The sequence below is a fragment of the Procambarus clarkii genome, chromosome 89 (assembly GCF_040958095.1).
Source record: "Procambarus clarkii isolate CNS0578487 chromosome 89, FALCON_Pclarkii_2.0, whole genome shotgun sequence".
Taxonomy (NCBI): domain Eukaryota; kingdom Metazoa; phylum Arthropoda; class Malacostraca; order Decapoda; family Cambaridae; genus Procambarus; species Procambarus clarkii.
Genome location: NC_091238.1, coordinates 6764916 through 6779728, shown reverse-complemented (window position 1 = coordinate 6779728; position 14813 = coordinate 6764916). Strand labels below are relative to the sequence as shown.

General features: G+C 51.4%; 2 protein-coding genes across 2 annotated transcripts in view; both read left to right on the top strand.

The window, feature by feature from the left end:
• The window catches only part of kst (spectrin beta chain, non-erythrocytic 5 kst), a 242070-nt gene that overhangs the window by 40586 nt on the left and 186671 nt on the right, over positions 1 to 14813 (top strand). The gene's annotated exons all lie outside the window — the stretch shown is intronic.
• LOC123773288 (PWWP domain-containing DNA repair factor 4-like) lies at positions 8927 to 12815 on the top strand. Its single transcript, XM_069317815.1, has 2 exons — positions 8927 to 8946; positions 11204 to 12815. Exons 1-2 carry the CDS (start codon positions 8927 to 8929, stop codon positions 12813 to 12815), a joined length of 1632 nt encoding a protein of 543 aa, XP_069173916.1.

Here is a 14813-nt window from a genome sequence, read left to right as displayed (position 1 = left end):
TTGGTTTAAAGTGCTTGTAAGCACAGTGACGTGGTGGTACATGTGGAGGGTTTGCTGAGTGTTTATATATACTGGGTGTGGCAGTGGGGCCGGTCGGCCGAGCGGAAAGCACACTGGACTTGTGATCCTGTGGTTCCGGGTTCGATCCCAGGCGAAGGCGAGAAACAATGGGCAGAGTTTCTTTCAACCTATGCCCCTGTTACCTAGCAGTAAAATAGGTACCTGGGTGTTAGTCAGCTGTCGCTTCCTGGGAGGTGGAGGCCTGGTCGAGGACCGGGCCGCGGGGACACTAAAGCCCCGAAATCATCTCTAGATAACCTCAAGTGGGGCGTCTCCTCTTGGTGGTGTTCATAGTGCGGGGAGCTCTAATAGCTCTAATAGAGTCTAATAGCTCACGCGACTTCGCACGTTGCTTAAGAAGCAACGTGCGAAGTCGCGTGAGGCCGACACCAGCCGGTCACGGAGGACTGGTTCCTGGAAGTCTTGGGCGGCGTCCTCGAGATCTTCATAATGTTTTGTATTGGGTTATGTAGTTTATGTAACTTTGCTTAAGCTGATGGAGGCCAAGTTAGGCTGACAAAGGCCTAACTTGGGATGTCCTCCCTACACCAGGCTGTGTGGGGTGGGTGCCCCGGAGGGGGGGGGGAGGGGGTAGGCGTGCCACCAGCCTCCCGGATACAATGGTACTGACCTGGCCCACTGCTCGCTCCACCTGCCTCACCTGCCTCCACGCTCGTCTCGCTCCCTTGATGCTGCCCCCCCCTTGCTCTGGCCTCCCTCACTCCCTGGGTCGTCGTGCTCGTGACCCCCTCCCCCCCCCTCCCTCCCTTATCTTGCCCCCCTTTCCCTCCCTTATCTTGCCCCCCTTTCCCTCCCTCCCTCATCTAAATTATATTAAAAATAAGAGCTAATTATAATGAAGCGAGGACCGGCTGCACCTCCATCATGCCTGGGATACAGTTTTGTTACTCCGCTCATAAAATATATTATTATTATATATAATAAAGTAATTTTTTCAATGTATGTATTATCTGATGATGGCTGAGGACCGGAAGACCTGTTGTAGTTGTGATGAACTTGTACCAAGAATGTCAAGAGTTGGACATGTATATGAGAGGGATTGGGTGGTTATAAATAGGAGCTGCCTTGTATGGGCCAACAGGCCTTTTGCAGTTGCCTTTGTTCTTATGTTCTTATGTCAAGAGTTGGTTCACTTTGTTGTGGTGAGTTGTTATTCCCGCTAAACACACACCGACACTGACGTTGATACAACGTTCAAACAACTTTTAACCCTTCCTAACCAGTTATAACAACTAATATAGCAAGTTGTAACAACGTTCTAATACGTCATAAACACGTTAAGCCAAGATGTAACAACTTGCAGGCGATGAGTCACAATAACGCGGCTAAAGTATATTGACCAGACCATACACTAGAAGGTGAAGGGACGACGACGTTTCGGTCCGTCCTGGACCATTCTCAAGTCGATTGTGAGAATGGTCCAGGACGGACCGAAACGTTGTCGTCCCTTCACCTTCTAGTGTGTGGTCTGGTCAACATGTAACAACTTTATTACAAGTTGTAACAAGCGGAAAATAGACAGTTTCGGTTTGTGTTTCAAGGGTAACTACCTTTCTGACATCTTAAGGTTACTGAAGGACTTCAAAAGAACAAATTCACAAAGGGCCTTGATTATCCCAGACGCGCCTTAGCCGACTATGCCACGACATGGTTAAAAGAATTGCAACCTAACCATGTTATGTCAACTAAAGGACGTCTGGGATCATCCCGGACGTAGGTTCGAACCCGCATCACGGCCCTTGTGGATTTGTTCATTTGATGCATCACGCTACTGTGATTTGTGTGTGTTTTGAAGGATTTCTCGGGCCATGTTCCTTTGACCTCTTATCAAATGAAACATTATTTGTTTTCAATTATAACAGGTTAGTCTCTATAGTAACCAGTTTATCAGCTCTGAAATTTGGCAAACCAAGCCAAATAAACCTCTGAGAGGCTGCAGGATCCAGTAAGTTCAGTAGAACTTGGGTTTCAACTCCTTGACCATGTCGTAACTCAGTCGATTAAGGTAGCGTTTGGGATACTCTCGGACGCAGATTCGAATCCTCGTCACGGCCCTTGTAGATTTGTTCATTGGCAAGCTAAAGTTATTATCCCTGGCTTGTCCCATAAAACTTCCTCGGAGCTCGAAAACTGTTTTAAAACATGCAAACTAAGCAGTTATGATTGAGAGAGAGAGAGAGAGAGAGAGATGTACATGTTTCGTAAGTGGGCACGTTAGTGATTGATGAGTCGTGCCAGTGTTAGGGAGAGACGCCGCCGCCACGTGGAGCAGCAGCAGCAGCAGCCAGCCCGCCCGCCCGAATAGACTGCCTTAATAGACTGAGCTACGACAGGGTTAAAAGGGTTGAAACCAAAGTTCTATTGAACTTACTGGATCCCGTAGCCTCTCCGAGGCACAAACCAGGATTTTTACACAGCCCCCCCCCCCCCTGCACCCGAGCTATGTCAATAGGCCGTTCTCCCTCTTCGCCCTTACATCATCATCACACACAGATCACACTAACGTGATGCATCATGTTTTGTTCATTTGATGCATCACGTTAGTGTGATCTCTGTGTCAGGTGAGGAAGGTTGGGGGTTATGGCGGGGGTGGGTGTGTGTGTAGGTGACCTTGGTGTGTGGGTGAGGGAGGAGTGTGGTCACAGCTGGCCGACACTGGCTCACGTCTACCCCTGCACCTCACCTCTCACCAAGGTCGCTCTTGTCACCGCTGCCGCCCCCCAGGTGTGTGCTCACCTAGTTGTGTTTGAGGGGGTTGAGCTCTGGCTCTTTGGTCCCGCCTCTCAACCGTCAATCAACTGGTGTACAGGTTCCTGAGCCTATTGGGCTCTATCATATCTACATTTGAAACTGTGTATGGAGTCAGCCTCCACCACATCACTTCCTAATGCATTCCATTTGGCAACCTAAAAACCTCTGACACTAAAAAAGTTCTTTCTAATATCTCTGTGGCTCATTTGGGCGCTCAGTTTCCACCTGTGTTCCCTTGTGCGTGTTCCCCTTGTATTAAATAGCCAGTCTTTATTTACCCTATCAATTCCCTTCAGAATCTTGAATGTGGTGATCATGTCCCCCCTAAATCTTCTCTCTTCCAGCGAAGTGAGGTTTAATTCCCGTAGTCTCTCCTCGTAGCTGTGTGTGTGTGTGTGTGCTAGAGACAGCTTTCCTTGGTGTGGAGGAGGAGTGGCTGGCGGGCTTCGAAGCCTCGGAGGGCAGTCATGTCAGGGATCCATCATCTGGTCAAGTGAGAGGAGCTATTAAGTCCTCTTGGCCAGGATGATCTTTGTGGTCCTATTGGACACAGAGCGTTATCACCTCCGGTTTCTGTTCGCAGTTTGAACATGGCTTTTAGTAGGCAATTTAAAATGCTTGTTAAAGAGATATCACACGATGCATAGAAAATAGTGCTAACAGTACCATATTCACTAGCAAGAGAATAATATGACGTACACAGGCTGACAGTTTATAAAGGTGACAAAGGTTAATGGATAAAGCTGTTCGAACAAGTGAGGAATTAAGGGTTGTAGTGAAGGATAGTCCAAAATGCCTCGGCAGTTAATTTATTTTGTAACCATGATAACTAGAGGTGAATAGAGGCGTGGCGTTTGATGGCTGCCACTCTTGACCACAGTATCATTGTGTTCTCGTGAGTATGTAGTCTGTAGCCGGCGACCACCCAGCTCGACCAATGGGAATTCAGCGTTGCTGCTGTTCTTGCTGAATTAACTTGTAGATTGTTTAAAATATATAGGCCGAGCACGTGTCTGAGGTCAGCACACCTCCATCCTGACCTCTGGGTCCTCTCCGTGTCCCCTCCCTGACCTCTGGGTCCTCTCCGTGTCCCCTCCCTGACTTCTGGGTCCTCTCCGTGTCCCCTCCCTGACCTCTGTTAGTTCATACTTACACACCAAACGTTATCAACAAATAACAAGAACTTTTCAAACAAGAGATACCAGACCCAATGATGGTGTCCTTTTTTGGCCAATCCACACACTAGAAAATGAAGGGAACGACGACGTTTCGGTCCGTCCTGGACCATTCTCAAGTCGATTGTGAGAATGGTCCAGGACGGATCGAAACGTCGTCGTCCCTTCATTTTCTAGTGTGTGGTCTGGTCAACATACTTCAGCCACGTTATTGTGACTCATCGCCTGCATATGGTGTTCTTTGAGACGCTAGTGCTCTCTAGGGTGGAATATTGTTGCACAATGACCTACCTTGAGGTGATTTCTGGCCTCAGCGACCCCGCGGCCCGGTCGTTGACCAGGCCTCCTCGTTGCTGGACTGGTCAACCAGGCTGTTGGACGCGGCTGCTATTTAAATCTGCTGTTTAAATATGACAGTCCTATTTAAAGCTGGAGAAATTGTGGGCCTGGAGAATGTAGATCTATTACTGCTCGAACACATTAAATAAAACATTTAACTTTTTGTGAGTGCTAAAAATGTCTAAATCTGTATTCTCTAGAGTGCAGATAGGAGAAATGCATATTAATTTATACTTCGAAAATATTAAGAGGGACTGGATCCAAATCTGCATGCGGAAATGATTAGGCGAGACCAGGAGACATGGCAGGAAGTGCAACATAACCCCCACTGAAGAGCAAAGGTGCAAAATATGTATATACATCAAGGGACTAAGACTTTCTCTTAAGACTTAATTCCCTCTCAACTTGAGGGGGCACAACTGACTGACGTCACTGTTTAAGAGACAACTTGATAAACGCCTTCAAAAGATTCCTGATCAACCGGGCTATGACTCATAGGTGAGGCTGCGAGCAGCGGCGGCATGGAACACACTCCCTAGATGACTAGCCCACCAACCAGGAGACCCGGACAGATACCGGGAACATGTACACCTCTCGACGTCCACTCCACAGTGTTACTCCCGAGAACCATTAGTGTACACCAGAAGAATGTTGATTATGTCATGTCGTGTTAGGTAGAACACTATGAACGCTGGCGTGTGTTGAAGCTGTGTGAACGCTGACAGTGGCTTGAAGCTGTGTGAACGCTGGCGTGTTGAAGCTGTGTGAACGCTGACAGTGGCTTGAAGCTGTGTGAACGCTGGCAGTGGCTTGAAGCTGTGTGAACGCTGACAGTGGCTTGAAGCTGTGTGAACGCTGGCAGTGGCTTGAAGCTGTGTGAACGCTGGCAGTGGCTTGAAGCTGTGTGAACGCTGGCAGTGGCTTGAAGCTGTGTGAACGCTGGCAGTGGCTTGAAGCTGTGTGAACGGTGACAGTGGCTTGAAGCTGTGTGAACGCTGGCAGTGGCTTGAAGCTGTGTGAACGCTGGCAGTGGCTTGAAGCTGTGTGAACGCTGGCAGTGGCTTGAAGCTGTGTGAACGCTGGCAGTGGCTTGAAGCTGTGTGAACGCTGGCAGTGGCTTGAAGCTGTGTGAACGCTGGCAGTGGCTTGAAGCTGTGTGAACGCTGGCAGTGGCTTGAAGCTGTGTGAACGCTGGCAGTGGCTTGAAGCTGTGTGAACGCTGGCAGTGGCTTGAAGCTGTGTGAACGCTGGCAGTGGCTTGAAGCTGTGTGAACGCTGGCAGTGGCTTGAAGCTGTGTGAACGCTGGCAGTGGCTTGAAGCTGTGTGAACGGTGACAGTGGCGTGGTGCGGTCGTGGTGTTGTGCCGGCCGCTGCCTCATACGTCCGGCAGCGCGCCCGTCTCTTAACTCCGGCACCTGGGAATCATGCGATTAAATTTGAGTTAAAAGGAAACAGGTTCATAAACGCCGTCAGTGACACTGGCCGTCGACTTCAGGGTAATAATTACCTCATGGTAGTGTCCAGCGATGGTGACTATCTGACCATGGTAGGAAGCCGGTCGGCCAAGCGGACAGCACGCTGGACTTGTGGTCCTGGGTTCGATCCCAGGCGCCGGCGAGAAACAATGGGCAGTTTCTTTCACCCTATGCCCTTGTTACTTAGCAGTAAAATAGGTACCTGGGTGTTAGTCAGCTGTCACGGGTTGGTTCCTGGGGGTGGAGGCCTGGTCGAGGACCGGGCCGCGGGGACACTAAAAAAAAAAAAAAGCCCCGAAATCATCTCAAGATAACCTCAAGAAAGCAACAGGTAAAGGATCTGGGAATAATGATGCTTGAAGACTTAACGTTTAGGGAGCATAACTAAGCAAATATAGCGTTAGTTAGGAAAATGATAGATGGATAAACCTTCAAATCCAGGGATCCCATCACACAATGTTCAAACTGTTCAAATCACGTATGCTGTCCCGTCTTGAGTACTGCTTGGTACTCGCTCCCCCCCCCCTTCAGGACAGAAGAGGTTGTTGAAATAGAGGGAATACAGAGTTGTTGTTGTTATAGATTCAGCTACTCGGAACAAGATCCAAGTAGCACGGTCTATGGTGAGCCCGTAACTTACCTGGCACAGGAGCGGGGCAAGTAGCACGGTCTATGGTGAGCCCGTAACTTACCTGGCACAGGAGCGGGGAATACAGAGACCGTATACGGCAGACATAGACGCGATAAAGCACCTAAACTATCCACATAGTCTCCAAGCTCCCGACATTGCGTAAATTTCGGGGATCAACGTCTCCGCGACCCAGTCTCTAACCAAACCTGCTAATCATTCATTGTGTCGGGGGACAGGCAGCCAGTTTATATGTACACCATATGTTAGGCTTATATCGAGGTCCCCCGCCCCCTTCCCCATGGGCGAATCACTGACCCTTCCCCAGGATTCAACCCCATAACAACCTGACTAACTCCTGGGTACGTATTTACCGCCAGGTGGACAGGGGCATCAGGTGATAGGAAACGCGCCTAACCATTTCTATCCCGCCTGGGATTCGAATCAGGAATTCTCGATTGTGAGTCGATAACGAACTCGATTGTAACTGCGGGCCTGCGGGCCGCTCCAAGCAACAGCCTGTTGGACCAAGCTCTTATAAGTCGTGCCTGGCCTCGGGCTGGGCTTGGGGAATAGAACAACCACATCCAGATAGTCATACTCTACGTTGCCTGTCCAGCGCCAGTTTTTTTTTTTTGAGATATATACAAGAGTTGTTACATTCTTGTAGAGCCACTAGTACGCGTAGCGTTTCGGGCAAGTCCTTAATCCTATGGTCCCTGGAATACGATCCCCTGCCGCGAAGAATCGTTTTTTCATCCAAGTACACATTTTACTGTTGCGTTAAACAGAGGCTACAGTTAAAGAATTGCGCTCAGTAAATCCTCCCCGGCCAGGATACGAACCCATGACATAGAGTTTACTACCTTAGTCTACGTACCACGTCCAGCGCCAGTGTTAAGGTGACCATGGTAATTAAACGGTGGTATTGAGGTATTTATCGCTCAATAACCGAGATGGGGTTTGCTCCCTAGAGCAGCTGTCAAGACTCGTGTGGAATTCTCTCTTGGTATTACTGCTACTCCAGTGTTCGCTGTGCATCTACCGCCTGATCATCAAGACTGTGATTCATGTCAGTCTGCCAGCAGTCGCGTCCAACAGCCTGGTTGACCAGTTCAGCAACCAAGAGGCCTGGTCCTACTAAACAAAGGCAAAGCAGCCTTAGGAAACTGAGATTCCGAAGCCTCAATACAAACATACAGATACTGCTATATAAGGCTCTAGTCCGGCCGCATCTAGAATATCCCCCCACTACCACTACACACCTTCAAGAAGACCAACATGCAAAAACTATAAGCAGTGCAAATAACCCTGGAAACAAACCGAAACTGTCTATTTTCCGGTTGTTACAACTTGTAATAAAGTTGTTACATCTTTGCTTAACGTGTTTATGACGTATTAGAACGTTGTTACCACTTGCTATATTGGTTGTTATAACTGGTTAGGTGGTGGTAAAACTTGTTCGAACGTTGTACCAACGTTGTAGTTTCGGTGTGTGTTTGGCGGGAAGGCACTAAGGAGAGCAGCAAAACACCGTCCACCATATGATCAGACAGTCTTCGAACTCCATGAACTCCTGAACACAAAGACTAATAATAAACAGCAGCTCACCAATGACTCTGTAATATCTCCATTGTTGAAACAATTATGTATTAGCGATAAGACCTATCATTGATGTATAATGACTTACTGTAAATATATAGCTCTTGAAATAGAACATTCTCTGTAACTAGCTGACATGTAACTATAAGGTGTGAAGGATAGATGAAATTGTTAATGTAATAATCTAAGATGAGGTCTGATAGACTTTTTGTGCCCTCTGTAATGCTTTTTGCGCTACCGCTCACAGGATGAGTATGTGGTGCACAATAAACTAGTCGCCTCCGGCGGCAACGATAAAAAAATCCAACCTGAACACACAACCACTGAACATCAGACTACAGCACCAAGCCATCAGGGTGTGGAACACCATCGAAATGTTCTTTCAGCCTCTTTGGTCCCGCCTCTCAACTGTCAATCAACTGGTGTACGGATTCCTGAGCCTACTGGGCTCTACATTTGAAACTGTGTATGGAGTCTGCCTCCACCACATCACTTCCTAATGCACTTCTACTCTTCTGTCTTCCAGTGTCGTGAGGTGCATTTCTCGCAGCCTTTCCTCGTAACTCATGCCTCTTAGTTCAGGGACTAGCCTAGTGGCATACCTCTGAACATTTTCCAGCTTCGTCTTGTGCTTGACAAGGTACGGGCTCCATGCTGGGGCCGCATACTCAAGGATTGGTCTTACATATGTGGTATAAAAGGTTCTGAATGATTCCTTACACAGGTTCCTGAAGGCTGTTCTGATAGCCAGTCTTGCGTATGCCGCCGCAGATGTAATTCTTTTTATGTAAGCTTCAGGAGACAGGTTTGGTGTGATATCAACCGCTAGATCTTTCTCTCTGTCCGTTTCATGAACTTCATCTCCCATTCCCCGATGCGTGTGGAAGCATCGGAGTGTGCATATATGAGTGCTACCTTACCTTGAGGTGCTTCCGGGGCTTAGCGTCCCCGCGGCCCGGTCGTTGACCAGGCCTCCTCGTTGCTGGACTGGTCAACCAGGCTGTTGGACGCGGCTGCTCTCAGCCTGACTGCTACACAGTATTCATCTATAGACATCCATATATGGTGAAACACATGTGAAGAACCTCTCACACACTCACAGCTTCCTGACAAGAGGAAGCTTAGCTTAGCTGCTAACACCCACATATCGTGTCAGCAAGGCGGACAGCCCGTCTGCTGTCATAACTCACTATATTTCTCACTTCTACACTTCCCTTCTCCTATGCCTCTCCATCCTCTTAACTCCCCCCCCCCCCCCGAAAAAAGACCTGGTCTGGGACCGGGCCGCGGGGACGTTGAACCCCGAAATCATGGCAAGGAAACCAACCGCTTTAAAGACTTATTTTTAATAGTTCTCATATTTGTCTGTGTCTGTGTGTGTGTGTGTTTTAACTGTAGCATTATTCCTACAGTTACTGCTCCTTGGTGGGTGTCAGACCTGGATTCACTTTCTCAGCCCTCCTGTGCGTGCGTGTGTGCGTGTGCGTGCGTGCGTTCTCGTTTATTTAGCAAACAGCTGCAATGGGGGGAATAGTGTTGAACAGTGTTGTGTGTGTGTGTGTGTGTGTGTGTGTGTGTGTGTGTGTGTGTGTGTGTGTTGTGCCTTAAGGGCGCGTGTTTGGTTACTAGAGAGAGGCTTGGGGAGCGGTGTTGCAAGGCTGGAGATGAACGCGAATGTTTCCTACCGCGAAAGTATTAGCAGGTTGTGTAGAAGCCGGGTGAATGAACGTGGGAGTTGTGGTTGCTTCAGGTGAAGGGCGGTGGTGGTGGTGGTTGTGGTGGTTGATGTGGTTGTGGTGGTGGTTAACAAGTAAGGTTGTGGGTAGAGGAGAGTAATGATGCAGCCCAGATGGTGGTAGTGAGTACGTTGTTCTTGAATGGTGGACTAGAGGGGTGTTTAGACTAGTTGTGAATGACGGGAGTGTGGCAGCCTGTCACAGTCTTGTAACTGTGACACAGGTCACACTCACGCCTCCGTATACACCAGTCTCAACAACCCTCCCCCCCCCCTGTTATAAGTTACAGGGGGGGGGGGGAGAGTCACTGCTGTGATAAGGTCTGTCACATGGTCACACTACTGTGATAAGGTCTGTCACTTGGTCTCACTACTGTGATAAGGTCTGTCACTTGGTCTCACTACTGTGATAAGGTCCGTCACTTGGTCTCACTACTGTGATAAGGTCCGTCACTTGGTCTTACTACTGTGATAAGGTCCGTCACTTGGTCTCACTACTGTGATAAGGTCCGTCACTTGGTCTCACTACTGTGATAAGGTCCGTCACTTGGTCTCACTACTGTGATAAGGTCTGTCTAGTGTAAACAATAATACTGTGCGGTGACAGACATGACGGTGAAGTGCATCTACACTATTTGGAACACAGGATTTGAAACAGAGATTTGGGACATTTGGAACACCTGTTCCACTTCCACTTGAAGTGGTACACTTGGAACTACAGTATTTGCCAATCGATAGCCATGTTTTCGTTCAACTATAATATATATATATGAGAGTTCCGGGGATGACCTCTGTCTAATAATAATAATAATAATAATTAATAATAATAAATAATAATAATTACTAATTAATAATAATTACTAATTAATAATAATAACAGCATCTTTCCTATGGCCGTGTAATACCTCCATAGCTAGAACAGTTATTTAATAGGGAAAAGACCTACCATTAATGTATAATTGTAAATACATAGCCACTGACATGGAACAATGTGTGAAACTCGTTGACAGAATTATAAGGCGTGCAGGGTAGATGTAATTGTTAATGTAATAATATCCGTTAAGGTTTGGTGAACACCTTTTGTGCCCTCGGTAACCCCTTTTTGCGCTGCTGCTCACAGGATGAGTATGGGGTGCACAATAAACTAGCCGCCTTCGGATGCAACAAACCTTTTCTGTTTCTGCCCTTGGGATCGAACCTGGGATCCTGGATTGAGCATCGAGGATGTAAACCACTGTTTAATGTGTACAAATAGACCTAATGGACGCTGGCTTTGTACTAAGTCAAGTTGAATGGTTGTATTCACGCGAATGATGGTTTTTGGTTTTCACAAATCATTGCTTTCGCTTGATGGTAAACAAGAGCAAATATTAGCTTTAATCAGCTGAGGGACGTGTCGAGCTGTTGATTCAACAGCGTCACCGCCGGGAGCCCGCCGGGGTGCGCGTTGCGTCACCGCCTGGAGCCCGCCGGGGTGCGCGTTGCGTCACCGCCGGGAGCCCGCCGGGGTGCGCGTTGCGTCACCGCCGGGAGCCCGCCGGGGTGCGCGTTGCGTCACCGCCGGGAGCCCGCCGGGGTGCGCGTTGCGTCACCGCCGGGAGCCCGCCGGGGTGCGCGTTGCGTCACCGCCGGGAGCCCGCCGGGGTGCGCGTTGCGTCACCGCCGGGAGCCCGCCGGGGTGCGCGTTGCGTCACCGCCGGGAGCCCGCCGGGGTGCGCGTTGCGTCACCGCCGGGAGCCCGCCGGGGTGCGCGTTGCGTCACCGCCGGGAGCCCGCCGGGGTGCGCGTTGCGTCACCGCCGGGAGCCCGCCGGGGTGCGCGTTGCGTCACCGCCGGGAGCCCGCCGGGGTGCGCGTTGCGTCACCGCCGGGAGCCCGCCGGGGTGCGCGTTGCGTCACCGCCGGGAGCCCGCCGGGGTGCGCGTTGCGTCACCGCCGGGAGCCCGCCGGGGTGCGCGTTGCGTCACCGCCGGGAGCCCGCCGGGGTGCGCGTTGCGTCACCGCCGGGAGCCCGCCGGGGTGCGCGTTGCGTCACCGCCGGGAGCCCGCCGGGGTGCGCGTTGCGTCACCGCCGGGAGCCCGCCGGGGTGCGCGTTGCGTCACCGCCGGGAGCCCGCCGGGGTGCGCGTTGCGTCACCGCCGGGAGCCCGCCGGGGTGCGCGTTGCGTCACCGCCGGGAGCCCGCCGGGGTGCGCGTTGCGTCACCGCCGGGAGCCCGCCGGGGTGCGCGTTGCGTCACCGCCGGGAGCCCGCCGGGGTGCGCGTTGCGTCACCGCCGGGAGCCCGCCGGGGTGCGCGTTGCGTCACCGCCGGGAGCCCGCCGGGGTGCGCGTTGCGTCACCGCCGGGAGCCCGCCGGGGTGCGCGTTGCGTCACCGCCGGGAGCCCGCCGGGGTGCGCGTTGCGTCACCGCCGGGAGCCCGCCGGGGTGCGCGTTGCGTCACCGCCGGGAGCCCGCCGGGGTGCGCGTTGCGTCACCGCCGGGAGCCCGCCGGGGTGCGCGTTGCGTCACCGCCGGGAGCCCGCCGGGGTGCGCGTTGCGTCACCGCCGGGAGCCCGCCGGGGTGCGCGTTGCGTCACCGCCGGGAGCCCGCCGGGGTGCGCGTTGCGTCACCGCCGGGAGCCCGCCGGGGTGCGCGTTGCGTCACCGCCGGGAGCCCGCCGGGGTGCGCGTTGCGTCACCGCCGGGAGCCCGCCGGGGTGCGCGTTGCGTCACCGCCGGGAGCCCGCCGGGGTGCGCGTTGCGTCACCGCCGGGAGCCCGCCGGGGTGCGCGTTGCGTCACCGCCGGGAGCCCGCCGGGGTGCGCGTTGCGTCACCGCCGGGAGCCCGCCGGGGTGCGCGTTGCGTCACCGCCGGGAGCCCGCCGGGGTGCGCGTTGCGTCACCGCCGGGAGCCCGCCGGGGTGCGCGTTGCGTCACCGCCGGGAGCCCGCCGGAATGTGTCGAGTAAGCGACGTAATCCCCGCAAATTCCCTACCCTTCACCTTAATGTTGAGGAACAGTTTGGGAGATGGCAGGTGGTGCAGTAGACACCTGGTGGCGGCGGTGGTGGTGGTTGCTGCCCTCGGTCAGGTGTGGCGACGACGCCGGGTCGTGATGATCCTGTTGCATGTAACCTTGCAGATTAACTTCCGGTTGGAAATTGAAAAGTTGGCCAGGTTATTAGCTATTTCGTGCTCCTGGTGTTCTCTCCGGGTCCGTCAGTCGCCAAGGTCACGGGGGGTCAAAAGCCAATTTGGCAGAGTAAGACTTTCACGTACATGACTTAACTGATCTGTCTCTGAGTCTTGAAGCGTCGGTAGTCACTTCAAGACAAGACTAAAGAATACCTGATCAACCGGGCAGTGATTCATGTCAGGCTGCAAGCAGCCGCGTCCAACAGCCTGGTTGACCTGATGACCAACCGGGAGGCCGCGCGACTGTTCACCTCCGGAAACTACGTAAGGATTCACAAGGTAGATCTCCCTCGTGAATTAGTTCTCCAGGCTGCTCGCAGCCTCACGTATGAGTCACAGCCTGGTTGATCAGGTATCCTTCGGAGGTGTTTGTCAAGTTCTCTCTTGAACACTGTGAGGGGTCGGCCAGTTATGCCCCTTATGTGTAGTGGAAGCGTGTTGAACAGTCTCGGGCCTCTGATGTTGATAGTTCTCTCTTGAACACTGTGAGGGGTCGGCCAGTTATGCCCCTTATGTGTAGTGGAAGCGTGTTGAACAGTCTCGGGCCTCTGATGTTGATAGTTCTCTCTTGAACACTGTGAGGGGTCGGCCAGTTATGCCCCTTATGTGTAGTGGAAGCGTGTTGAACAGTCTCGGGCCTCTGATGTTGATAGTTCTCTCTTGAACACTGTGAGGGGTCGGCCAGTTATGTCCCTTATGTGTAGTGGAAGCGTGTTGAACTGTCTCGGGCCTCTGATGTTGATAGTTCTCTCTCAGAGTACCTGTTGCACCTCTGCTTTTCAACGGGGGTATTCTGCACATCCTGCCATGCCTCCTGGTCTCATGTGATGTTATTTCTGTGTGCAGGTTTGGGACCAGCCCCTCTACTATTAACCACGTGTAAATTATTATGCATCTCTCCTGCCTGCGCTCAAGTGAATACAGATTTAAGCATTTTAGTCGGTCCCAGTAGTTAAGATGTTTTTACTGAGTGGATTCTAGCAGTAAAGGATCTCTGAAATAAAAGGGAGAGGGAAATACAAATGATCGAGCTGAAGCTGAGAGAATCATATAAAATCCAAGAGAGGCAAAAGGAGCAAAATGCTACAAGTGAAATAGACAGGAACCCGAATTACTTTTTCTCGTTTGCCAAAAAAAAAAAAAAAAAAAAAAAAACTATCCAGTATTGGGCCCTTGTGCAAGGGTGATGGAACTTTCACAGATGACAACAAAGAAATGAGTGAAATACTAAGGCTTACCTTGAAGTGTTTCCAGGCCTTAGCTTCCCCTCGGCCCGGTCGTCGACCAGGCCTCCTCGTTGCTGGATTGGTCAACCAGGCTGTTTGACGCGGCTGCTTCAGTACGATTCTGTTTTCAGCGAACCCGTGACCACATTGAAAATTGAATTAAGTTTATTGAGGTAAAATACACACAAAGGGATGAGGTAGCTCAAGCTATTCTTACCCGGTTCAGTACATCGTGTTAATACATACATAGACACACATCACAAGCAATAAACATATTACCAAACATTGAGAGATAAACATATACATTTCCTTTGAAGATCGATGATCTAAATGAATTCAAGAATGCGACACCAACATGGAACCACACATCAGATGTCACCCCTAACACCACTGGACTTTGAAGTAGCCATAGACAGCATGCCCATGCACTCTGCACCAGGCCTTGACTCGTGGAATTCCATATGCACCAGTAAGTGCAAAACACCACTATCACGGGTCCTAAACATCTTTTGGAGACGGATCCTAGATACTGATGTCATCCCCTGACAGTCTTAAAACGGGGGCTGGTGGGGGGGGGGGGGGTGCTGTTGGTTCCCGGAAGCTACACGAGGTAGCCGCTGGGAGG